General features: G+C 34.9%; 1 protein-coding gene across 1 annotated transcript in view; it reads left to right on the forward strand.

Annotated features, from left to right (window-relative positions):
• Positions 1–26986, forward strand: part of LOC120527274 (fibroblast growth factor 10-like) — a 65049-nt gene extending 38063 nt beyond the window's left edge. The window contains exons 3-4 of the mRNA XM_039750503.1: positions 19780–19883; positions 25544–26986. Coding sequence (XP_039606437.1) covers positions 19780–19883; positions 25544–25741 — 302 coding nt within the window. The 3' untranslated portion in view covers positions 25742–26986. The remainder of the gene's footprint in view (positions 1–19779; positions 19884–25543) is intronic.
• Positions 26987–27359: the final 373 nt, after the last annotated feature.

Here is a 27359-nt window from a genome sequence, read left to right on the forward strand (position 1 = left end):
TTAATTCATTCTGCATAATTCTTCTAATTTTTTTAATTCCTTTTTTGAGAATGCCATTTTGAGCTTAATGTAGAATTTGGTATTTAAAGACACTTTCTTATGGGCATGTCTTAATTGATTACATATTAAGACACTACTTTATTTAAGACTACAGTATTTATACTTAAAAAAACAAAACAAAGAAAAGACTGTGAACAAAAAAAAAATCACAAATTAGGTACAAATTAGATTTTATTATGAATTTCAGGTTACTTACTGAATAGTAACAAACAAGTAGGATGATCAAAAGTGAGGCTTATTGAAATGGGACAAAACAAAAACTTAAGCTTAAGCTTAATTCGAGATTCTTTTATTTTTACGGAAGTGAGTCTTACAAAACAGCCTTTGCAACAACTTACCTTTAAGTATCTTGGGGTCCATTAAGAACATCATTAGCACAGCTGCTTACCACAGGGAGCACACTAACAAGAAAGTGTCCAGAGTGACCAATGCAGCACAACATTTGGTGACCAAAAAGTGCATGAAAAAATAAACAGTGAAAATAAAAACATAAATAAGTAGCTACTCAGAAAACACTCCAAAATGATCTTAAACAGCAGCAGGTTATGATGCTAAGCACTCCTAAGTACCATTTCTGCTTCCCTCTTTACAAAACATTGGCTGATCCAACACTCTCACCTTGTCACAGAGGTTATTGGATTATTGCTTCTGTTTAGATTGTTCTAGTTTTTGCCACCCCGGAGAAAGAAAAATATTAGCAGGAACTCTTTTTTTAATGGAAGAATGATATTACTAGCCAAAGAGACATTCAAGAAATATGTGACCCAAGGAAACAGGTGCTTGAAGTGATCTCTCAAAAAGAACTTCTTGACCTTATTGATTTGAGATAAATGTGGGCCATGTACACTTTTGTACATTCTCAGAGACTGAGAAACACATTTATCGAGGGCTGACATTTGAAAACACTGGCAAAGGTTGGAAATAATCTCACATCTTTTAAAGGTTTTGAAGTCCAGTCTTAGGAGTTCCCCATGGCTTCAGATTTTTGTTGCAAATGCGTCTACAATTAGTGCTTCATTTCTACTTTTAATTTGTTGATTAATCTGGCCTACAAATATTGAAACTGAGAAAATCTGTATTATTTACCTTTGCTTTACTTGCTTACATTTCTCTGTCCATTTTGTTTTCAAGTTTCCCTTTGCTGTACAGTTTGATCCCCATATTTTATCCAAATGTTATTAATTAACAATGAGCAGTGCCAACAAAGGTGCAAACAATAGTAAATGCTAAAGGGAAATAATTACCATTTTGATTTTCTTATAAATGAGGAGACAAATGAATATGGCACTCAGGTAACTTCTCCCATTTAGCAATCAATTTTGTCAACATTTGGACACCATTAAGGGATAATAATAATAAATAATATAGAAAGGGGATAATTAAATTTGATAAAGGAACCTTTAAGCGTTTAAAGTTTTGGCAAAAACAGTAAAAAAATATTTTAGAATTTCTTAGAATAAGAGAATAAAATACCTCATTAAACACTGAGATCAATTAAAAGTAATAATGATGCACTGATTATGAAAGCTACAGCCATATGGGTGCCCCAGGACTGAACTTGGGAACCACTGTGTACTACAACTAAAAAGTATAATTTCTACAGTAGTTAATAAGGAAAGGGTTAAGCAGGTTCTCAGACTTGCATGTAACCAAGGAAATGTTTCAATAAAATATTGTCTTTTAAGCACAATTACTCAAGGATGCAAATATGAGAGTTCTACCAAAATTAAGCCACATTGCACCTATACATTTAGCAATATAATACAATTTTTTTTTATATAGCCCAAAATCACACAAGAAGTGCCGCAATGGGCTTTAACAGGCCCTGCCTCTTGACAGCCCCCAGCCTTGACTCTCTAAGAAGACAAGAACAAACTCCCCCAAAAAAACCCTAGTAGGTAAAAAATGGAAGAAACTTTGAGAAAGGCAGTTCAAAGAGAGACCTCTTTCCAGGTAGGTAGGGCGTGCAAAAAGAAACTGATCAATACAATACAATACAATACAATACAATGACAACTGAACACTAGTAATCCTCAATACTATATAATAGTAAAATAAAAATATTAGGAGTACAGAGCAGAATTTAACAGTAGATTATATCACATACTATGATTTGAATTTATTTGGAGTACTGGAGACCTCAGCCATCAAGCTGCCTCTCCCTATTGGCCATTCCACAGCTGAGACAGCACTTGACCAGCCAATCTGAATAGAAGAATGATAATTGTGCCATCTCTTGTTACACCCTTCAGTTACTAATGACATCACTACCTTAAATCACATGACCACTCAGACATTAGACAAAATGGCTGACAAGTATGATTGAATTTCTTGTTAAAAAGGAAATTGCCATGGCTGACATTCACCATAAACTTCAGTGGCATATACAGCTTCATGCATGACTATTAGTACTGAGAGCTTTTTAAAGATGATTACACTGTCATCCAAGATCAGTTTCACAGCAGTCACCATCTAGCAGCCTCTACAGAACACAAGGAAAGGGTTAACTCTCTCATTTGTGTGCAGATCTGACACCCTCTGATTACCATCTTTTTGGGACTGTAAAGGTGCAGATGGGATGCAGACTCTACAAGAGCACAGAGGCAATCCCACAAACTGTACATCAGTTGCTTTGGTGTGTGGAGCACAGCTCTTCTATAAGAAAATCTTCAAACTACCAGAACGATGGGAAAAATGTGTCCAAAGAAATGGGAATTTTGTAGAAAAATATACCAAGACATGTACATTAGGATGGCTTGTTTTTACAAGCATCACAGCTCCCAATTTAAGAAAAGAATTACTCATTAATTTTGGTATGACCCTCTGTACATTGTAAATATTCAAATTTGTAAAGGTCTCAATACCATGTATCGTATATTTTTCAAATTTTAAATATGAGTTATATTAAGGGTAAAATATATGATTTTCTTGTAATAATGCAATTCACAGTAACATACTAGTCTGTTAGGGTGGCACGGTGGCGCAGTGGGTAGTGCTGCTACCTCACAGTTAGGAGACCTGGGTTTGCTTCCTGGGTCCTCCCTGCGTGGAGTTTGCATGTTCTCCCTGTGTCTGTATGGGTTTCCTCTGGGTGCTCAGGTTTCCTCCCACAGTCCAAAGACATGCAGGTTGGGTGGATTGGTGATTCTAAATTGTCCCTAGTGTGTGCTTGGTGTGTGTGTGTGTGTGTGTGTGTGCCCTGTGGTGGGCTGGCACCCTGTCCGGGGTTTGTTTCCTGTCTTGCACCCTGTGTTGGCTGGGTTTGGCTCCAGCAGACCTCCGTGACCTTGTAGTTAGGATATAGTGGGTTGGATGGATGGATACCAGTCTGTTAATACCTTTTGCACTGGTAACATATTCCTAGTAAGTGCATTACCACCAGAATTCTATTTTGTTGTAACTACTGATAAATGATGCACATAGAAGAGAATATAATGTGGATTTAGTGTAGACACTCATCAGGATAACCAAGCAAACAGAAATTCATTTCAGTCTCTTTCATTCCATAATTACATAGTATATATATTCACCAAAATGTACTGAAACTAAAAGTTAGGGAATTCCATGTCTCCCTCCTTTTTTTCATCTGTGGTTTCTTTGTATTTGAAGTAAATGAGGTTACAATGTGTCAGTTATTGCATTTATTGTATTGTGCCAGCCAAAACAAATTTACCTTCAGCAGTTTAGGATATCAGATTCCATTTTAAGTATAGCTAAGCTTTTGTTCTTTCTTTCAGTTAATACTTGTAGTTTTCAGGCTATAAATCTCATACGGCATACAAGAAGCACAGACCCTGATGCGTCTCCCCCCTTTGGTGTATCATGTGAAAAGCAATCAGGTTGTCCCAATTTCTATGTTACTTTTTTATGCTTCATCACATAGTCAATAAAAAAACATTGTAAAGTTGAGTAAATATTCTAAATAAGGCTTGGGTATGTGAGCTTGAATATATGCCTTAGTGTGCTCTGCAATGAACTTGTGTTTGCCCAGAGTTGACTGTTGTCATCTATCCACTGATTGTCACTACCTGAAAACCTGCTCTGGAAAAAAAAGGAATGCATTTAATTTACACTTTTTTTAAATGGTATAAAGTATGTCAAAAAATCAAGTAGTGTGAAAAAAATAACCATGGATAAGTACATTTTATATGCATATCCATAAACACATTTCATACATTTCTCTTATGAATCCTCTTTTGTTAGTGAAGTGTTGCAGAAAGGTAGGATTCAAAATCTGTATGTATGTATATAAAACATTCCAAGATCATTATGTTGCAGATAATGAGTCCATCAATGCGGAGGAGTCACCCCATTTCACCACTTCTCCCAAGATCTCAGTCTTTTGGTTGCTATCCAAACTTTCTCAATATAGTTATGGATGAACAGAAAACTACACTTGTGTTAGATCATCCATTACCACATCTTCGCCAAAATACAAGAGATTATATTGTTTAAAATAATTGTGAAAAGTTCAGATCAGGTACCAGAAAAGAAAAAAAAAATGAATTTAAAAATTCCTTAATTCTGTGCTTGGGTAATTGCAAATACCTCCTTTGGGAATGAAGCTGCTTCAATGAACCATAAAGGAAAAAAGATAAAAAAAATTGAACTTAACAACAAGGCATGTTTGGCTGGCTTGCAAACAGATTGCATCCCTCCCTCAGTGAAAAAAGTACATAATTTATAGAGGTAGACCACATGAAACATGTCCAGGAGCATTCAAAAGCTCGCTTACCCACTTCAGTGCTGTTAAGTCTAATGAGCAGGAATGGTGACTGGCATCACAATGTTTTGTGAATCATCAAAGGTAATAGAAACAAGATTAGACTGAAAACAGCATCTGGGAGCAAAGTTTTAAGGATCAGACAGGAATGTGTACTAATTGTTGCATTGTTAATGCATTACACGTGTCTGAATGAAAGGATGGTGTTAGTGAGGGCAGGTGGCGCTGAACAACTAGTCCTGGGTTTTATCCTTCACAGATTCTATATTAAACCCCCAACTGCTTAATGTCTGTCTGTTACTTTGAAAGATGTCTACTTAGCATTTACTTTGCTGTTTTCATTAAACATAAATAATCAGGTCAGTGTAATTATTTATGCCTTAAAACTCTACTGCACCTTATCCATTAAACTTTATACAAGTAATGCCATACAATATAGAGTCTGTATCTATGTATTTATATTTATATACTGTATATATAAAATGATAACAATAAGAAATTATTTTAAAAAAAGCTATGCATTTATGTTTTGCATGCTTTATACCTGAAGGGTTGAACGGCAAAAGAAGAAGTGTCATGTAGAGCACGATTTGTGTTGTTTTTTTAATTTTCAATTTAGACATAATGTTTTCTACAGGTTTTGCTGTTTGCCACTTACTGTTACATCTAAGCTTACTATAGATTAGAATTCAAGGTAGTCCTTAGGCAAGCACTTAAACTTTAAACTTTTAGAGAATAGGGTAGCCAAGCTGATGTTTCTAACACACTTCAAATAAGATTCCTTGTTCGGTTTGCATTAAAAGTGCAAGGTAAAAATTGAGTTTAGTTCTTTAATTGTAGATAATTATTGAGCACTACAGCATAATGGTTAGCACTGCTGACTCTGGCATAGTCAGTCTTTGTGATTGCTGATGCCTCCTTTGGCCCCTGTTTTTCCCAGGGATTCTGGTCACCCCATAATGTGGATGTTCAGTCGATTGTTGATATTTAGGAGGAGCAATTCTTCTTCTTTCCTACTTCTATGTGACTAATCAACCTTCTCCAAAGAGCTCGGTCCTGCACCTCCTCCCCTGTCAGACCCTTTTCCTTCAAATCTTCCATCCATCCATCCATTTTCTAACCCGCTGAATCCGAATACAGGGTCACGGGGGTCTGCTGGAGCCAATCCCAGCCAACACAGGGCACTAGGCAGGAACCAATCCTGGGCAGGGTGCCAACCCACCGCAGGACACACACAAACACACCCACACACCAAGCACACACTAGGGCCAATTTGGAATCGCCAATCCACCTAACCTGCACGTCTTTGGACTGTGGGAGGAAACCGGAGCGCCCGGAGGAAACCCACGCAGACACGGGGAGAACATGCAAACTCCACGCAGGGCGGACCCGGGAAGCGAACCCGGGTCTCCTAACTGCGAGGCAGCAGCGCCACCACTGCACCACCGTGCCGCCCTATCCTTCAAATCTTCTTTTTCTTTATCCAACCACCTCCATTTTGGCCTCCCTCACTTTCTCTTCTTATGTACTTCCATTCCCATCACTCTTTTGCCCACATATTCACTGTTTCTCCTCATCACATGTCCATACCACTTCTGTCTACTTTCCTGCACTTTCTTAGATATCTCTGTCAATTTTGTTGTACCTCTGATCCTCATATGGTTTTTATATATGTGTGACATCTTTAGTGGACTGGTGTCATGTCCAGGGTTAACTTCTGTCAGGCTGCTAGTAAAGGTTTGAGATTCCAAGTTTTAATTAAATTAATATATGGATTGATGGGCTGGGCAAAAAGGTAAGACTGAAAAGAAAAGAAAAAATATTAGAAAAAACTCACATTTAGAGGTACAGTGAACACAAAACAAGGGGCCAAAAGCATATTTGAAAGTTTACAATAAAAAATTGAAAATCAAATTGCTTCTGAAGTCAGAATAACAAAAAAAATTTCAAATACTAAAATAAAATAAAAGTGATTTTGAAAAACTGATACTGAAGGATAAATCATTAACAATTAAAATCAAACAGTGAATAAACTAAATAAATATTTTACACATTTTTTTGTAAAAGAAGTAATAAACTGAATGTGTCAGACAGAATTAAATAAGCACTAAGCACCACAGATTTTAAACTAGAACAGTTAGATGTGCTTTAGGCCCTTGACACAGTGAAGACTAATAGAACCCCTGGGCCTGATAGGATTTCACCCGTTTAACTGAAAGAAATGAAAGAAGTTATTTATAAACTTTGGTAAGCACGTGTCTATAGTGAGTACAGATAGGAAAACTACCTGATGAGTGGAAAACTGCTGGATCTAATCGTCAAGACGGGAACAAAATGCATACTACAAATTACTATACAGAAGAATAAACTTTGCTTTGGTACCATGCAATATTATGGAAACTAATATGAAATCAATTAGAAGATTATGTGTATGGCTGGGTTTATGAGAGGAAATGTCACCAAACCAGTCTCTTAGACTAGAGTAGTATTCAAAGCATATAAAATCATTTATTTAGACTTTCAGATACAGTTTCACATCCAAGATTAATTCTATGTAGGAACTATTAGCATCAGAGATGACTTAAAAAAATGTATTTCAGGCTGGTTGATTGGCTAGAAATAAAGATTACTAACAAGAAGAGAGTGTTCCACGAGGAGATGAGGTTAACAGTGTGGTCTTGCAGTGCTCTGTGCTTGGGCCATTACTGTTTCTAATGTATATTAGTGACATTGATTCTGATAATGTTAGTCTTCTTCTTCTTCTTCTTCTTCTTTCGACTGCTCCCTTTAGGGGTTGCCACAGCGGATCATCTTCTTCCATATCTTTCTGTCCTCTGCATCTTGTTCTGTTACACCCATCACCTGCATGTCCACTCACCACATCCATAAACCTTCGCTTAGGCCTTCCTCTTTTTCTCTTACCTGGCAGCTCTATCCTTAACATTCTTCTCCCAATATACCCAGCATCTCTCCTATGCACATGTCCAAACCAACTCAATCTCGCCTTGTCTCCCAACCGTCCAACTTGAGCTGACCCTCTAATGTACTCATTTCTAATCCTATCCATCCTCATCATTCCCAGTGCAAATCTTAGCATCTTTAACTCTGCCACCTCCAGCTCTGTCTCCTGTTTTTTGGTCAGTGCTACCGTCTCCAACCCATATAATATAGCTGGTCTCACTACCGTCCTGTAGACCTTCCCTTTCACTGTTGCTGATATCTGTCTGTCACAAATTACTCCTGACACTCTTCTCCACCCATTCCACCCTGCCTGCACTCTCTTTTTCACCTCTCTTCCACAATCCCCATTACTCTGTACTGTTCATCCCAAATATTTAAACTCATCCACCTTCGCTAACTCTACTCCCTGCATCCTCACCATTTCACTGACCTTCCTCTCATAAACTTCTGAAATTTGCAGATTGGTACTAAAATCAGTCAGATAACAGATACTAAGGATGTAACAAAAACAATCCAGAAACATCTGGACAATATTCAAAAGACAACAAACATTTGGAAAATTTATATTGATATAAAAAGTACAAAGTACTACATGTAAGCAAAAGAACATTAATTATAAATACAAGGAGGGAAACACTGAGTTACAGTGCCCAAGAATGAGTTATGTTGCTGAAATCTTCTTTTTGTTAAGGCATTGATCAGAGCCAACTAAAAAAGCAAATAAAATGTTAGATTATGTTATAAAAACTGTCATGGGTTGTTATGCTCAAATCATATAATGCACTAATAAAACCACATCTGAAGAACTGTGGGTTCTCAAAGCAGAATTAGAAACTTTGTACATTAGTTCGTCCCATGACTAAAGAGTATGTCTTATTCTGATAAACTCAGGAAATTAATCCCTTTTTGTCTCAAGCATAGAAGGTTGTGTTGGGGCCAGATGTACAGTATGTCTTCAAAATTACCAATGATATCCATAACATTAATCCCACAGAATAATTTCAATAGATAGAAATTAAGGGAAAGTATATTTAATAATGAAGCCAAGCAGAGTTGTGGGACTCTGAAACAAACTGTTAAGTCATATGCAATAATCATGGCATAAAGCCTGGCAACTTTTAAAAAGTATTTGGTTGAGATGTTGTGAAACCACAGCCATCATCTAATCAAACTACTGTAGATCTCAATTCTCTTAATTTTCATATTGTTTATGTACTTATGTTCCATAGACCAGCCTTTAATAAAGGTATTGGCTGCGGAGCTATCAAATCTTTAGAGGGTTGATCCCAAGTTGTTTCGTCATGTAGTAGGTGTGGAAACGCACTGTACCAACTTGACTTGACTTTGTTTATTTAGACTTTTGCATAACTTCTACCTGCACAGCTCCCGGATTCAAATTCTTGGGTTCAAGTCCCGTAATTGGGCATTTTCTGTGTGATATTTGCATCTGTATGAGTTTTCCTCCAGTGTATGAAACATTAAGTGTGGAGTTATAAAGAAAACATAAATGGCTTCGTAGGACATTCAATATTTTTAGAACCAATTAAAAAAATACATTGTCTCCGATTAAATCTCTGTGGAACTTTAACAGGAAAAATAAAGCATAATTAAATAAGTATGTACGTAGATCACCATACTAAACAGTTATCAGTTCACTTAATGTAATTCTGGGACCATTGGGAGTCTAACCTGACAGTACTGGGTGCAAGGTAAGAACAAGTCCTTGATGGTGGAAGGGAAAGTTCATCACAGGACATTACCACCCATAATGCATTATATAGGGTAATTTAGAACAACCAGACATTTTAGTACATAGTTAGCAAGTATAAAAAGAATCAAGGTACCTGGAGAAAGCCCATGCAACACTGAGAGAATGAATAAAGTCCACACCGACAGTGCTCACTCTGGGATTGAATCCCAGTTTACTGAAGCTGGAAGGCTACACTGCTAACCACCAGGCCAATTTGCAAAATTGCCTGTAACCCCCCACTGTAACAGTAATACCTAAATGGAACTAAAAATGGATGATCTGTACTAATGTGAAATGTTAATGCCTTGAATTTAAGACTATGAACCTGAATGTGTGGAAAAAGCATATTTAATAATAATAATAATAATGATAATCATAACAATAAACTAACCACACTACACTACACTACACTTACCACAATAAGCTATAAGATGGTGAAAGGGTAAAAAAGATAATTAGCCAATAAGGGACAGAGGATGGACAAGGCTGATTATAATTGGAAATTATAAGTGTAGAAGTGGAAGGAAATGGAAGATTCTTCTAAAACTTGCTTGTGATTTAGACTACTGATATATTTATTTGCTTTTATAAAGTATGATGATAATATTAACAATATAGGCTAGTGGATGCCATTTGAAGTCTCTGTGCTCTATTTGTTTTGTTGCTAACAAACAAAGAAACAAAAAACAGCTCTCTTTTTGGAGGAGAAGAAGAAACCTTGGGATTCCTTGGTTAGCTGACCTACCTGTTTCCGGGTTAGATAAAAAACACAATTACAAGATATAAATATATCTAGTTAGAGCACACAGCGTATTCTACTACAATCAGCTGTGAGTTGTCCATACAGTAAATCGGTATACTTGTTTGAAGGTGGATGCCCAGGAATGTCATCTACTTTACAACACAATTTTTTCTGGTTGCTGCTGTTTTACTGGTGAGTGTTGTCTTGAGAAAAAAAAAAGACGTTTATTGTAGTTTGGCACAGAAGCGTATCAAGTGAGCCCATGTTCTGCCACAGTGACAAATAATAAGTTTATTCTTCCATACTCTGATGAAATATAAACTCAGTATCAATCTCTCAGTATCCCCATTACATGATGGATGTTAAAAATGCATTTAGCTTCCAGTTATACCAGAACTGTACTTCAACTAAACCTCTCATTTTTCTTTTTGCTTAGACTGTATTAATCATTTAAAACAAGAAGCAAAAGCAAACAATAACACGTAATCCATAGTTACACATGTACTCTGCATACCCTGCAAAAAAATCCTGAAACTTGGTGTTGGCAGACCTGATCTGATAATAAAAACTGAGGACATGAATGAATTATGGGAAGTGTTTATTAAGCAATTATGTGTAATCTACTGAAGTGAAAGAATTGGAGAAGTAGGAAGTATTCGATTAATCATGAGAAATCACAAGTTCTTTGCAGAATATAAACCTTTAATAAATTAAACAATAGAGAAGTATTATTTGTTTATTAATATGTAATTTTGGTCAAACATTTTCCACACTATTTTATATTTTTCTGTAATGTTCTTAATTTACTTCAGTTTGTAGTCATGGATGACATGCTGTAGTGATGCAGTAGTTAGACTTGGTGCAGCCTCTCAGCTCTAGGTCAATAAGCATAAATCCGGATCAATCTTCGACTGGGTAGATGTTATCCTCATGATTAATTAGCAATTCGAATGAGGGTGTCCTGTGATGGAATGTTATCCCACCTAAGGATGGTTTGTGCCTTCTGTCCAAAACTCCCTGAATAAATCCAGTACCCCCATGACCCTGAAATTGATTGGACAAGCATAAAAAATAGATAAAATTTATTGCAGACTAACATCTGTTATGCCCAATACGCTCTTCTCTAACTTTAAGCTTTACACGTGGAGTTGGCAGGTTCTAATCATGATAGCTTGGCTTTACTCCAGATGCTGTTCCTTTCTTCCACTATCCAAAGATAACCTTGTTAGTTGGATTAGATATGGCAGAAATTCATAATAAAGTCTTTTTATATATACAGGAATCTGATCCAGTCTTCTAAGCTTTTTTTATGGTGGACACCTCCCCAATGCATTTTCCACTAGCAATATACCATTTTAAAAAACCCTGCCACACAATTTTGGCCAAATTATCTCCCAAGCCATACACCATGTGAAATTCTTTTTGCCCAATATCTCAAATTTAAAGTAAGCCCCAAACAACAACATTTTTGGAGGACAATATAAAAATGATCATCTATCGAGGCAAATTACAGATTCAAAGGATCATTAAATGGCAGGCACTGGGTTTACTTCATCCCCCAGGTAGAACTAACACAGAAACACCTCAATCATAAGTGACAGAAATCTTAACCTTTGACTAGATCTTCAGATGTTAATGGAGAAAATCAGAAACCAGTTATAGGGCCGGGGTGGAAGACTGCACAAGTGTTGTCAGTGTACAGACTGCTTGGTGCAAAGATGGGAAATGACATTCAGTTTTCCACCACAGTCCAAATGAGTTCTGATTGTTGTTTTGTTTAAATGAACATTTTGAATATACTTGGAAGCATCTTAGATGATGGATTCCAGTTTTATGATTGCTGCTGCCAGTAGCTCTTTGTGACCCCTGACCAGAGTAAGCATAAACATATGGACAGAAGGATGGGTAAATATTACATTTCATAAAATAAAAGTCAATATAGAATTAAAGTACATTTCAACTCTATTAGACTGTTGGATATTGTTTTTTGAGATGAGCCATGTATTATAAAGTTTTTTTTTAGATCTGGTCTATAAGACACATTACATTTGCTTGCTTTTGTTTCAATTATTTGCTCAGTGAGATGTAATGAAATAAATTATATATTAGCTCAAGAAAAACATTGAAAATGTCAGGCATTACCACACATTGCAACTAAAAGAAGAATTTATACATACAGTGCCTATAAAAAATATTCATTTTATTATTATACTTGGATTCAATATTATTTAATAATAAAGGGGGTAAAACATTTTATAGGCACTGTAAATTATCATTGGCTTCATTCTATGCATTTCTCAAATTATTATTTTACATCATACAACTGTATTTAACTTTGTATATTTATTAATACAATGATCTGCAGCTCTAAAGGTTCACAAAAAAAATGCAGGCAGACTATAATTGAATAATAAAACCAGCAAAAATTAAAGTTGGGTCAATTTTAAATTCCTTTCTTATAGCAAAGACACATACTTTGTACAAATAGGAACATTTCATTATAAAAATCTCAATATAATGAGACAATGTAAGCAGTCCTGGGTGGCCATTGCTCTTATATGCCTGATTAAATCAAGAACATCCAAAGCCCAATGATTTTTTGTTTCTTGCATTAAATATTTAGCATGCCATGATATTGCTCTTAAATCATTATTCAATACAGCAATATTCCATGTCCAATAAACTTTTGTTTCTTATAAAAAATATTTCTTAACAGTGGTATTCCTTTCAGCTTGCATCACAGTTAAGGAAATGAAAAAAGAAAAATGCAGATGGTTTAAATACCACATCAAAGCCCTAAAGAAGAAACACCCTGGACAGGTGCTTTCTGTTACCTGCATTATATCTATCTTTCAAATCTCCAAATGCAGCAACAACATCTTGTCTCAACTATTACTAGAAAATAGCTTCTGTTCTTACATTCTGCAGAAATCAGGTGGTCCCGTCAGCTTTTCATGCACTTCTTTTGTTGCCTGAATCCTGCTATCTTTGATCTGTAAAGGCTCAGTAATCTCCCACCATCTTTCAGTCATCTCATTTCAGCTCTCCTCCTCTTCTCTGCTCTTGTTCTTGAACCTCAGGCTTGGGAGCGGGAGGCTATTGATTTACATCTCCAGTGATACAAGGAACATGATATGCTCGGAAACCTTGGAGTGTCTCATCTCTCAGAAAATGGACTTTAATCCTCCTGCATTGCATTCATAGTATAAACAAACAGGCTGTCAGGGACTTAGTTTACAGCCTCTGTTCACTGACTTTAAAATGACAATATAATTAACAAAATATTTAACCTCTGTTTTCAAGTAGGCAGAATCAGGCTTGATACAAAGTGGAAAGAATTACTTAGCTGTCATTGTAACCAAAATTATTATACAACTGTCATGTTTCAGCTTAATGATTCAAAATCATGTAAGTTCACCATTTTTTAAGACTCTTTCTTTTCCAATTTGTTATATTCTATTCACATAAGTTGATATTTGAATTTTTATGCGAAGAAAAACTTCTTAAAATGACAGACAGACAGAAGAATAGATAGATAGATAGATAGATAGATAGATAGATAGATAGATAGATAGATAGATAGATAGATAGATAGATAGATAGATAGATAGATAGATAGATAGATAGATTACTTGTTTCTATCACAATTTAAAATTCATTCACCCATGGCATGGGATTGTCAAAAGCATGATCTTACTCTGCATGTTATTCCTCTATTTTGCCAGTTTCTTTCATTTCATTTTGACATTTTAAGAAGTAGAATGACATGATTTCATGCTACAAACAAAGCTGAGCTACGGGAGCATGGTTTGGCTTTCATCATATGTATCGATCATCTTCAACATTTAATAAATATAGACATCTTGTTCATGTTTGTCTCCCACTTTTACACCAATAAATAATTGTTGTGACTGGATTGGCTTAAGTGCGTTCAGTCATAGCTGAATAGATTGATTATATATCTGTATTTTGCTGTAATATGCAAATTAACTATGAAAAAGTAATTGATATCTAGTGTATAATTTGAAACATTTTCTAATGCTTGGATATTTGACATTAAAACAAACAAAAAAAATATGTTGACAGACAAGGAGACGTTCCAAGTTTTAGTCTTGAATAGTCAATGTATTATGAGCAAGACTACTTGTTTTAGGATGTGATGTCATCATCATCCATGTGTGAGGTGACGCTAATGAGTATAAATCAGCTAATTTATAAGTTGCGTCATTGCTCGATGTAGGCGGATAACGTGTACAATACTATGACTTTTAAACAAATGATATTCAATGTGATACTTTTTCTTTATAAAAGCTATGAAGAAATGCTTTTTGTTATTTGAATCGCTGATAACTAAAGTACATGCTAGAAAATGAACTGTATGTGTTTCCCCTTGATTTTCTATATAAATGTATTGGTGACAAATTAGACAGTTTAATGAATAAATGTAATATAAAAAGATGTAACCCCTGGTACCTTATTCTCTGAAAATGTAGTTTTTTAGCTGAATTTTTCACTTTTCCCATGAAGAAATGATCATCATTTCAAATGTACAAGTGTTTCCTTTGTGCCTTTGTGAACTGCATGTGCAAAACCGAAATATATATACTTTGTATATATACATACATACAGTATATATATATACAGTATACACACACATCCATCTATATCTGTGTATATATATATATATATATAGAGAGAGAGAGAGAGAGAGCAAACATGCTTTATCCTGGGCAGTGTCATGGGGAATATATATTATAAATAATAATATATATATATTTATTTATTTATTTCGATCATTTATAATTTACATTTCCCTCTTTCTTTCTGTTGCTTGCCAGTGGCACACTATTATGTCCTAATGGAACACAGAGTTTCTACCATGTAATTCATCCCATTATCCTCTTCAGAAAGAATATTTTCAAGATTTTCCACTAGGACCTAGACTTTCCTCCCACACTCCACAAACATGCCATTAGACCAGTTGACGTGTGTGTTTATAATTTTCAATGGAGTGCCATCCTATCTAAAAGACACACCTGCTTCACATGTTTGCTGCTAGGGAGAGTCTGATAGCCAAGATTCAGCCAGTTCTTTGGCACTTTTAGTACTGGCCTTAAATCTTACTTGTGCATTGTCCCAGTTAAATGTATGTCCGGTTGATTTTGTATGCGTATAGATCAGTGATCGTGAGTCCTTCCTTCTAGCGGCGTTGTGATGAAACTTGGCTATCAGATGAGAATGCCATGCCAACAGACATTTGGACATAAACCCAGCATATGCAAACTTAAAAAGAACATTTTCATAATAAATAAAACGTTATGACCACTACAACGCCCAAACAAACACACTGACCTAACTCCCCCCACCTAATTTTTGCTATATATTGCCTTTGATTCTTGTATGTCTAAGCATTATCCTCTGATGAAGGCTCCTGGTAGTGGCTGAAAGATCAGGAATAAAAACTACTTTATGATACGTGATTCATTTTCTCCCTTTGTGGATCTCCAGCTGCAAATATTTGTGTATATATATATATATATATATATATTTGTCTAATAGGGTCATGAGCTAGTAAAGCCCATTAAAACATGCAATATCCTATACATACAACAGAAATGATCTCAATTTTCTAATTTTTCCACCTTGTTCTACTCAATTTACAAAAAAGATTCACAGGATATGTTTGTTTTTGAGATTCAGTAAAATAAAATGACTTGTTAATGTGCAAGCTCCTTGTTTTACCCAGTTAGGTTGAACTGTCAATTCAGTGAGTCCATAAAATTAAATTAGTACTTTATATTTGCAAAGGTGAAAGGTGTGACAGCTAACACATCCCAATTTCCCATCTGGATTAGTCAATCTGTGGTGTTCGGGAAGCCAGGCTTAATCACAGAATGGGATTCACAGGCCTTGACCTTACTAGAATCCTAAATTGAAGGCCAAAGGCTTATGTTGGGAATAATGGGATGCACATGTTGAAAAAGGAAGTAGCTGCCAGTCCTCTCACTTTACATGGTCTTCTAAAAGACTTCCCACTTACATGGTTCAAGCCATGGTGTAAAGATGCCCTATTAAATTAAATGATGTGGTCTTAAAAGCAGACACTAGAGGTAATTAAACTCTGATCAAAGACGCATCACAGACCCTTTTCTAAGACATTGTTAAATTGCACCATCCAGGATGTGGCTACTATGCAAAAAGGTGCGAAGAAGAAAGGGTGAAACTTGTCATAGATCCCTTAAATACAGTGCAAACAACAAAGAGTGACTCAATAAAGCCACTGGCTGTCAAGGGCCAGTGCGTAACAAGTAAGGCGATATCTTTAATGAGCTTGAAATAAACAGGCGTAGGAGGTGACCGCAGTTTCTCTGTCTATGTGGGATGTCTGATCATTTAACTCCCGTATATTAACCCCTGATATTAATCAATTATAGGCTTTAAAAAAATAAGACTTGCTATTCAGTCTTATTTAGATCTATAATTTGTTCCAGAGACATATGCCTTGAACAGATTCTAAACAATTAAATATACAGTTATGTACGTAGTACCCTACGTTTGATACTTTTTAACTGCGCATGTGGCATTTATAAGAGCTGTAAGAGCTTCAAGAATTGATGCTGAGACCCTGTATTTTAACAGATGAGTCTCAAATCAGAATGGCTCTTCCGTGCGTACTACAGATATGCAGCTTGGATTCTATGGGATGTTTCTAATTAAGATTTGTAGGAAACGATTTCTGGCATTGCAAAATATGCAATTACAGTGTATGCGGTCAGCAGAGATTAACTGTAATTGTATTTCACAGAGTTGCAGCTGTCAACAAATGCTATCCAATCTAAAGCAAACTAAGAATGTGAGGTGCAGATATGCTCTCCAAAATCTCAAAGGTCACAAAACAATTTTTATATGACAAATAAAACATTCTTCACACAATAGTATATGATAAAATGTTAGCATATCTGACAGGAAAATTTGAAGCAGCCTTTGAGCAGTAAATCTTGCTTTGTGACACAAGGGAGAGAAATAAAATTGATGTGAAAATGTATTAGAAATGAAGAAAGTGGGCACATTACAAATTCTAGTTCATGCATGTATACTGTTTTAATTTGACCACATTTCCTTTTTCTGTTAATCTGACACTGTTTTGATACTACATTTTAATACAATTTACTGAAAGTAAGTTAAAAATGCAGCTAATTGCACTCACATATTGCACTATCACTGCAAGATAAAGGGCCTCTGTTTCATTTACTTTTCAGGTTACAAATGACGCTGAATCTTTTTAGCTTGCTAAATATGTGCAAGATTGTGATTACTGTTTTACCAATAAATTGAATAAGTGAATTCTGTAAATGAATGGATCTGTGGAATATATGTCCAGGTTTATTACAGTATGCCATTCAGTGATGTGGCTGTTAAAAGTGTCCTAGGATTGATTTTGTACTGAGGGTATTCTTGATTTTACCTTAGAGATGTGGTTTCTTCCATTGTCTTAAAGACAAGTTATTGGATACGGTGAATTGTGCTGGTATGTAAACGAGTGGGCAGCAGGAGAGTGAGTGGGAAAGACTATCCTTGCACTAGACATGTAAGCATGTCTCCACGTATTAGTAGGGTAGGAAAACCCCTAGTATCCAGCCCAAGTTCATGCAGAATTTTTTAGGCCAGGCTCTGACTTTGAGCACCACTGCTCAAGCTGAGGTCTAATCTTGTGATTCACTTCAGGCTTTAGGCCTTCATTAGACTTTCTTCAATCCCCTATGCAAATATCTTTGAATTTCATCTAAAATACCAATCCAGGGCTTTCCAAATTCCTTATGACAAATAACAACAGGAAATTGCCTTTTCTTGGGAAAATTCAGTACAACATGTCTTTTTTTAAATGAAATTCTCAATCTAGTCTTTTATTCACACATCATTAATTATTTCATCATATCGTGCTACTTTATATAAACATTATCACAAAACCCAGGGTTTATCTTCCTGAGAACACTTATAGATTTTGAACAGTTCCAAGCATTTTGTATTATGTGCACACCATCTTTTTACATGTATAAAGATTGATCAGAAAAATAAAAATATAAACCCTGCCATAGAAAAGCTAACAATAGGAACAAAAATGGTTCAGAATTGAAAAGAAGTCAACTTTTCAAAATAACTGCCCAAATAATCAACATGTTTTTGCAGACAGCATACTGTTTTCCTACCTACTTAAAGAAAATTTTCTCTAAATTAAGAAACAAGACCATTTTTGAATAAGTTAAGCCACCATTGCTCAATAAATGTTATTCTGCAAATTGCTTGTTATTCCACCTAAAATGGGTGAACCCTACTGGGCCTTAACATATCAATTATGGAGTCAGTTGTAATTAGAGGAACGATGACCAGTTAATAGATTTCAAACCTTTCTTGGGTTTCCTATTTTTGAGTAAGTCTCCTAGTCTTATTTTTGAATATATAATATATCCAATATATGAGTATATGTGTAAAGTAATATTAGTATTGCACGCTTATTTATATAATATACTATAAAATCTAAGCAGGGGTTGTTGATATGTTGATAGATAGATAGATAGATAGATAGATAGATAGATAGATAGATAGATAGATAGATAGATAGATAGATAGATAGATAGATAGATATGTGTACATCAAAGTGGGTCATTATTTGTTATTTAGAAAGTAAAGTGATGTCTCAAACAAACGGTCAATAGAAGAGTAATATGCAAATAAAACCACATACTGCACTACAAATAACTGAGAAGATGAATAAATTAAAATGAATGGTTCAGACTTTACAGTACATGTCCTTTACAATGGAAATATTTAGCAGAGAGGAAAATGTCATTACTGTGGTTTAGTAGTTTGGATGTAAATTATCTTGTCTGGAATGATTATTCCTGAGTCACTTCCCAAAAATGCTTCCTAATAAAATTTGTGAATACATTAAATTAGTGTTCTTTATTTTCTTAGAAATTCCTGTTACTTCTTATATATTTTTACATTTTCTGTTAAAAGTTAGGATATAGCGGGTTTATTAATGGATGGAAGAAAAAATGGGCAATTATTTCCATGGTAAAAAAAGAAGGTTAATGCATAATATTATTATAATAGTTAAAGAAGTTGGAGACACAGCATTTTGCCTGTATAGCAACTCTTTGAAGTTCATTTTCATAAAGTGCAGTTATAGGTAGACCTTATAAATTGTTCATTTTTATTTTTTATGCATATAATTAAATAGTCAAAGGTGGTCCGACTTTCCATATAAGGTGGATTCCTGCATTTCATTCAATATACTCTAGCAGGGATAGAGTGCAGCCCTCCAAAGCTAAATTAGATACAGTATGTAAGAAAGAACAAAGTACACAAATTAAATTAAAACACATTAAGAGTATAATATTTAAAAAATAAAGCCATGTCATGTTTTCAATATTGTTTGTGGTGTATACTGTATAAAACTCAATTATTGACATTACTAGAATTAGTTCTCTTTATTTTTCAAAGGAATTGTTCCTTCATACACTATTTGCTCATCTTTTTCAGGTTTATTGGAGATAAAATCAGTGGATGTCGGTGTTGTTGCTATCAAGGCAATGCATAGCAATTACTACTTAGCAATGAACAAGAATGGCAAAATATATGGAGCAGTAAGTATAGTTCTGTTTGCCTTAACGTCTTAGTGGCATGTATATGTAAGCATTCATTTTTCATTGCATAACCAATTCTAAATATGGACTTCAATGTATCTAATGTTTTAAAAGATCTCTCAAAGTATGCAAAATACAAATGGCCAGTGATCTCTTATTTTCTGCTTTTTCTTTGTGTTTCTGTCAGAAACTTTATCTCCCAGTGGACACTGCAAAGGTGAGATATGTTGCCATATACCTGGCCCAAGTATGCTAGAAATGGGCAGAGTGAACTCCAGGTTTTTAAACTACAGTACATTTAAATCATTTTTAAAAAGAACATATACCACATACTGGTATATCTCCGACACCACTGCATGCACACATGGTTATGGGGTCGTCACGCCATTATACTCATCTTTTAATTCAATATTTTTTGTGGACACAAACCACAAAACTGTTTTGATAACACAATGGGGGCATGTTTTGACATGCCAGTCATATCATTAATGTCAACCTGATGTTGCCCTGCCCTGGCTTGGGATTATGTTGGCTAAGTTTTACCCAGTCTGGTTTCCTGACAAATTCCAATAAGTTAGAACATGATTGCAAACATATGTCATTCACATTGTAATTGGCAGATATAACTGTTTAAAGAACACTACTGCTTTTTTTATCTCTTTTGCTGTCAAAATATAAAAAAAAAATGTTTGAACAACTGAAAAAACACCATTTTCTCTGTTTTATGAGAGAAGATGTTTGTTGCAAACCAAATGCAACCTAGAAAATACTTGAGCCTCTGCTGACCGACTTGAGTGTGTAATGTTATCCGTGATATTAGCTATCGCTCTTGTATTTGAAGTCAGCCGCAACCTACTCACAACTCTGAAATGGAAGAATTACTCGATGTTTGAAAAAAAGCCTCATTCCCCTCATATATAACAATACTGTCAGGTTATAGGGAACAGTTACACTCCATCGCACATAAATAGCTCTCGCTCTTTGCAAATGGGCTTCAAAGGAGAGACCGCTGCACTCGCCAAATGCACATTCAGGCTGAAACAAAATTAAAAGAGCTCATGCAGCATGAATGCTGGCAGTGTCGCTGTTCAAGATCACACAATTTTTAAATGTCTGTCTGCACCTTTCAGAAGTCTTCAGACAATGAGCTTAGCTTTCAGTAAGCATTGTTGTGAGCCATTTTATCATGTCTTTTTCTGGGCTAAGTGAATTAACTCTTTAGAAAAAAGATAGAAATGGGCAATACACAAGCGTTAGGATTTCTTTTGCTCACTTGTTTGTTATTTTACTTTGAGGCAAAGTTCACTTTCCTAATTTTGTTCCCAGATACTAATCACTATTTTTTACACATTGAATTTTTGCTTAAAGAAGTGACAATTAGGAGCTTTATAATGATTTCTTATTAGGCAGGTTATATTTGTTAAATGCAAGCATAGACATTGACAGGTGAACTTGCAACAACTAATTCCTGGTGTTCAATTTCTTTGGTACCAGTTGACTTTACAAAATAATATACAGTATATTTGACTGTGAATTTTACGGAATCACATTCTGTACACAATGTAAAAACAGTACAAGTAAATTAAAAACATATATTTTAACAAAAGTGGTAATTTAAATTTTGTAATGGATGGCAGGGTAAACATTTGAACACACGTAAGGACAGAGTTTCAGAAGCTGCCATAATACAGAATAAGTGACAGTAGTGTTTCTCAGTAGCTAGATTGTAGTTATTGTATTGAATATACAACCTGAGGAACATGGACATGTTCTTCCTAGTATCAAAATTTAGACAAGTTCTGTAAAATTGTCTTAAGGAATGGCAGGCAATGTTCAGTTTTGCAATGAATTTAGCTCAATCTATAAACTCTGCATATTGTAGACATCAATTTTAGTCATTGTGTAACAAACCCAGCGTGAGTTATTTCTTAATTTTTCCAATAGCCCTGTGACACGCTAGTTTCTTTCAGGTTTTTTAAAACTTTGAAAGTTATTAAAGAAAAACAAATGTTGAGCAGTGTGTAAAGTTCATTCCTTTTTTTCCCATTAACTGTGACTTTCCAAGTGCTGATCACCTAACTTTAGTTATTTTTCAGATGTTGAAATTGGTGATCCAATCTTTTTGCTATCACTCAATCATATGAACTCTGTCCATTCACATCAGTCTTATACAAATTGGTTAATGGGCACTCACTAGTGGTTTATTCTCAGCAATGTAACGAGTGAAATCAAATATTTATTATTAATAAGAGTGAACAACTGCTAAGTGCCAAAGACAGCTCAGTAAGTTTATTTTTTTGCAAACATTATAGCATTATTGTTTAAACCTGCAGCGTTTTTAGAGCAGCGTTATGCATATACTGTATTTTATTTAGTTGGTATTGTGACGTAAACTGAAAACGTTTATTTCTACTAAGTTGTTACTGTTTATACGATGCTCCAAGCAGAGTCACTTGACCAATTCAGTTGCATCATTGACATAATTGGACTTAACACTTTTAATAGTGTGCTGATCTTATCTTTTGTTGTTCCTCAGTGGATAATTGTAACAAATCTTTCAAAGAATTAGCATCCATTCACTTGAATTTAAGTAGGCCCTAGTGTTAGGCCTACAGAAATCCAATTTATTCCTTAACTTCATATTTTGCTTTGCACTTTGGCTTTGGTTAATGGTGCCCCTTGGTCTTGGTTCTGACCTCTGCCTGTTTTCTGACATCTATTCTGATGTATGTTTGCATCTCCTGGTTCATTTCCCCTACTCACAGAAATTCTGACACACTGTCTCACAATAACACCTAACCCAGGATTTGTCTTTAAACTACAGAGTTGTTGATTCAATTCCCACCCATCTAGCCTAATGTATAGGTGCACTGATTTAAGATATAATGTGAAAGGAAATAATAGTCTAGGATTTTAAGAACTGTAATAAAAACAAATCATTACGGAACAAGTGGAGATGCAGTCAGATGAAGGAGGAAATGGTCCAATACCAGAAAAACTCAAAACACTTAATGATAAAAGTGAAAGCACAAGGCAAGAATATAGTCAAAGTAAAATAAATCAAAACTTTAAAACATCATGAACACAAATTTGAGTTTGACCCCCCCTAAGTGCCCAGTGGGTGGTGGGTGGAATCCTTGCAGATTTTGTTTTTTCTCTGTCCTCCCGGTCATCTGACGTTACCCTTTTTTGTTGTTATTTATTCTTTAACACTATAATTACCAGAGCCTACGAGAAAACACGTAAATCCAGCCAACCTTAAATCCGTTTGCACTTCTCTGCCAGTGTCTTTTGTCCTATAAATGTGCCAATTAAGACGAGCAGCAAGCAGCCGGCTATTCCATTCCCCACCGTCGCAGAACATTCACTAGAGTTTTAGATTGGAAATAATAGATCGTTATTTGGAATACATGCATTTCATGTGTGTTCCGTTTCTACAGTAATCTGTGTAAACACATTGTTAAAACAGAAACTTTTTCATATTTTAGTAATAAATGTTACAAAATGTAGGCATAATCTTAATTGTTTTTCTTGTAAATTTCTGTTATCTTTGTATTTGTATGAAAATGCACAATATAAATAATTGTTCTTATAACTTACACTGAAGTAAATTTGAAATTCCAACACTAGGATACAAACCATTGTACGGTATGCCACCATCTTATATAGGAGGAGCATGATAACACACTGCAGAATGTGATCTCTCTCATCACACAATGAGCAACAAATATAGCACCCACAATCAAGTAAATATACCAGAAAATGTTAGCAATTGTGATGGAAAACATTCCAAAGTGGCACTGTGATAATGTCACCTTCATAATGTTAAAAACAATTAACAAAATAAATATTATAAAAATTCCAAAAATATAGTGAAAAGGTTACAAGGTAGCTACAATGCAGGTTCTTCATATTAGGCATGAGTAAAAAAAATACATGTACTGCCTGTGCTTGTAAAGATCATTCCAGTGGAGTTCACTACAGTAGGCTACTCATAAAAATTAGTTTTCCTTCTTAATTACATAACTTTAGCTTTGATTATTCCTCTTAGAACAAGACATGAATCATTTTAAGCACTCATCGTAATCTAACCCTACTTTTACCCATTTCAGCAAATAAACCATGATTAAAAATGAATGTTTCTATGATAATGGATTTGTACTTGAAACATGCACTGAATAACAAGTGCTCAATTTTGTTCACATCAGGACATTCAAAGCTTTAGGTGGTAATGAGCTTTTCTGTGGTTGTCACCATTAAATTGGAGTTAACAAACCCCACAATCACTACAGTAGCTTTAGTAGGTTTCTGCTACCTCATTGGTATAGGACTGATGAATATTAATAACGTCTTTTGAATGGAATGGTAAAAACAGTGGAGTTAATGGGCAGTGTAACCCCTAGAAGAAGATCGACAAATGATTTAACTAATGTGACTTTGTCGAAAAGCTGGTAGTCTTGGCTGTTGAGCAGTTACTCAACCATTTCCAAGCAATTATGCTCGCATTACATGTATCTTTAATAAAGAATAAAGAATTTATGCTGTATGTCGCTGGAAATTTATAGTAATTTGTTCGTTATTATTTATTTATTTATTTATTTTTATTTCCCTCATGTTTTTTGCACATGACTTCTTCAGAGTGTAAAAGGGACCAAAAAAATTACCATCCGATTCACTCTCAAAGCTAAATAGTCAATCGAGTCCAAGTCATTCACGTGTTTTTCGTTTCTTTTCATATTTTTTGTATGCAACCCATATACATCTTTTTTATTAATATTATGGCACTTCAAACGCTTTGTTTAGAACTCTAAATAAAAACCATGCAAAAGTTACAGTCAGTGACATAATCGCTTCCTTATTTTCTTTACCACAAATCTTTTCTTGTACGCTACTTAAAAGTTGTACAAGTTGATGTTTTCTTCTGTTTTAATTATATTTTCATTAGATTTCAATTAATTTTAGTTCTCTCATGCATTTTCACTATAATCTGTGTACAAAAAAGATGAATTCTTTTTATACCACAAATATAAAACTGGATTAGTCAATGTGATTTCTGAGGTAATAATCATATGGGAAACAGTCTTAAAAGTTTTGGGGTTTTTTTTTTGTTAAAAAGTACTTTATGTTGCAAATAATGGCACTTAGACATTAGTGTAGTTTGACAGAAATAGCTTTGCTCATTTTGATGGCCTTGTTTTGCAGAGTACAGTGATAAATATATGGCACAGCTACACAGTATACTGCAGGTGCACTTATTACAGTTCTAATTGATCTATTATGCATATTTACTGTACACACATACATTTTCAAAGTTGTTCAATTCAACTCAGGAAGCCAATGGTCTGGATCTTAGCATCATTGGGTGCATGGCAGGAAACAAACCTGGACAAGGCATCTGTCAAACACAGGGCATGGGGCCAGTGAAGTGTCGCCAATTAAACTTTGGGGAGGTGGGAGGAAAACACAAAACAGCAGAGTCTGGCCCAGTCTAGCAGTCTGGGTTTGAATCCTGCACTTGTTGTCTGTGTCTGCCTTGGTTGTCCTCTGGGTATGTATGGTATGGTTTTAATTTGTATTGCCCATTCTGAACCTTGTTAGAAGAATAATCAGATGATGGCTTAATTCTAATTTGCTTTTTCCTGTTTATCATTCTTTTAAAGAAAGAATTTGGTGTTGACTGCAAACTGAAGGAGAGAATAGAAGAAAATGGATATAACACCTATGCATCCTTACAATGGAAAAACAAAGGAAAGCAAATGTTTGTGGCTTTGAATGGCAATGGACTTCCAAAGAAGGGACAGAAAACACGAAGGAAAAATACAGCCTCCCACTTTCTGCCCATTTTGGGCCATGCATGAAAAGAAACTTGTCTTTGGAATACTGCTGCACTGAAGGGAGTTGGATCTACTAAGGCTCACCTCAAAATAAAATTTGACTTTGAAACAAACGCAAGAGAGGCACTATTGAACAAGCTGGATTTTTCATTTTTAGCAGTGACACTGTAGATCACTGCCCTGAATCTTTACCTTAAACAGGAGCCTTTTGAATTTCTGCATAGCTGTAACTGGCACACTGGCACATTTCCCAGCTTTCTGTGCCTCAGCATGTGATTCAAATCATGGACAAAAGGCAAGGGACGGAAACCACATTCAACACAGATGATATTAACATTCTTTATACGGTGCAGTTTAAATGTACATGTGTGATCTATGGGAGATATTATTTATGTCATTTTATTCACATCAAACATTTAAATTTGTGCTAAAGCTATATGATCTATTGAACAGCTAGATATGCAGACATTTATAGGAAGTATGAAGGTGAATCACAAGAATAGTGAAATAGGAAAGGCAAACTATAACAAAGAGAAGGATGCACAAATCAAGATGCTCTAACAAAATGATTGCCACTATAGGCTTAAGTCCGAGGGCTCCATCTGTCCATAGTTATTTATCGATCAAGACAGGACCAAAATTAATATATATCTGAAACCGTCATATCACACTAACTTTGTGTCTAAATATTGAATTGGATAAAAGGTAGATTTTGTAAATTAGTGCTATTTTTACAAAGAAAAAATAATCCACCCAGTTATTTAAAAAACAAAATGTTATTAATGGTAGTATTTAGTGTAGCTCCTTTATGATTATGATTTTAAATTGCATACTCTTCCTCGATTAAAGGGAATTCTTCTCATTCTGCAGCCTGCTGGCTCATTTTGTTAGAGTATATCCAATAAGTATTCTGATAAAAAAAATACCTATTCACTTTGTTACTGCATTAAGTCTCCTCTGAGTGTGTAGTTTAAAAAGATCAAGTAGTAGATGAATATTATTTTGTAATGAGTACACTAAATAATAATTCTATGAGATTATATTGATGCTGCCTTTCAACTTCAAAATTCTGTTTGTGAATGTTTTATTTTTTATTGTTTGGAAGCGGTATTTTTGGTACAGAGAAAAGACATTTGGAAAGTCAGTTATATTTAAGTTCTTGGATTGCTGGTTTTGTTTTATCTATCATAAGTTATTTTATTGTAATTTCTTGCCAGCACTTCCCCTTGTTATACAGTAAAATAATAAAAAAAGACCCACCCATTAAAATGAGTCTGCTCTTTTTTTTAGTAAATAAAGACTTTTCTTCAGTTTTGTGTAGAGTGTGCACATTGAATGTGCAAACTTTGTATTGCAAAGTAACAAACTTTCTACCTTATGTGTCATAACAGAGAAAAGGGTCCCCTGTCAAAGGTTCCATTTTCAGAAAACTATGCCATGGATAGAATGTAAGAGCAGCAAAATCACAATTATTAAATGGATATAAAGTATTAACAGTGATGTTTGTCTCTTACTGCTACAAAGGTTTTTGACATGCATAGGGGATGCATACGGGACACTCCCAAGACCCTTACGCATATTAGATTTTACATGAGTGTAATGTTCTTAGATATGGCCTAAGTGAATATTAGCTCCTAAATGA

The sequence above is a fragment of the Polypterus senegalus genome, chromosome 4, assembly GCF_016835505.1.
Source record: "Polypterus senegalus isolate Bchr_013 chromosome 4, ASM1683550v1, whole genome shotgun sequence".
NCBI lineage: Eukaryota > Metazoa > Chordata > Cladistia > Polypteriformes > Polypteridae > Polypterus > Polypterus senegalus.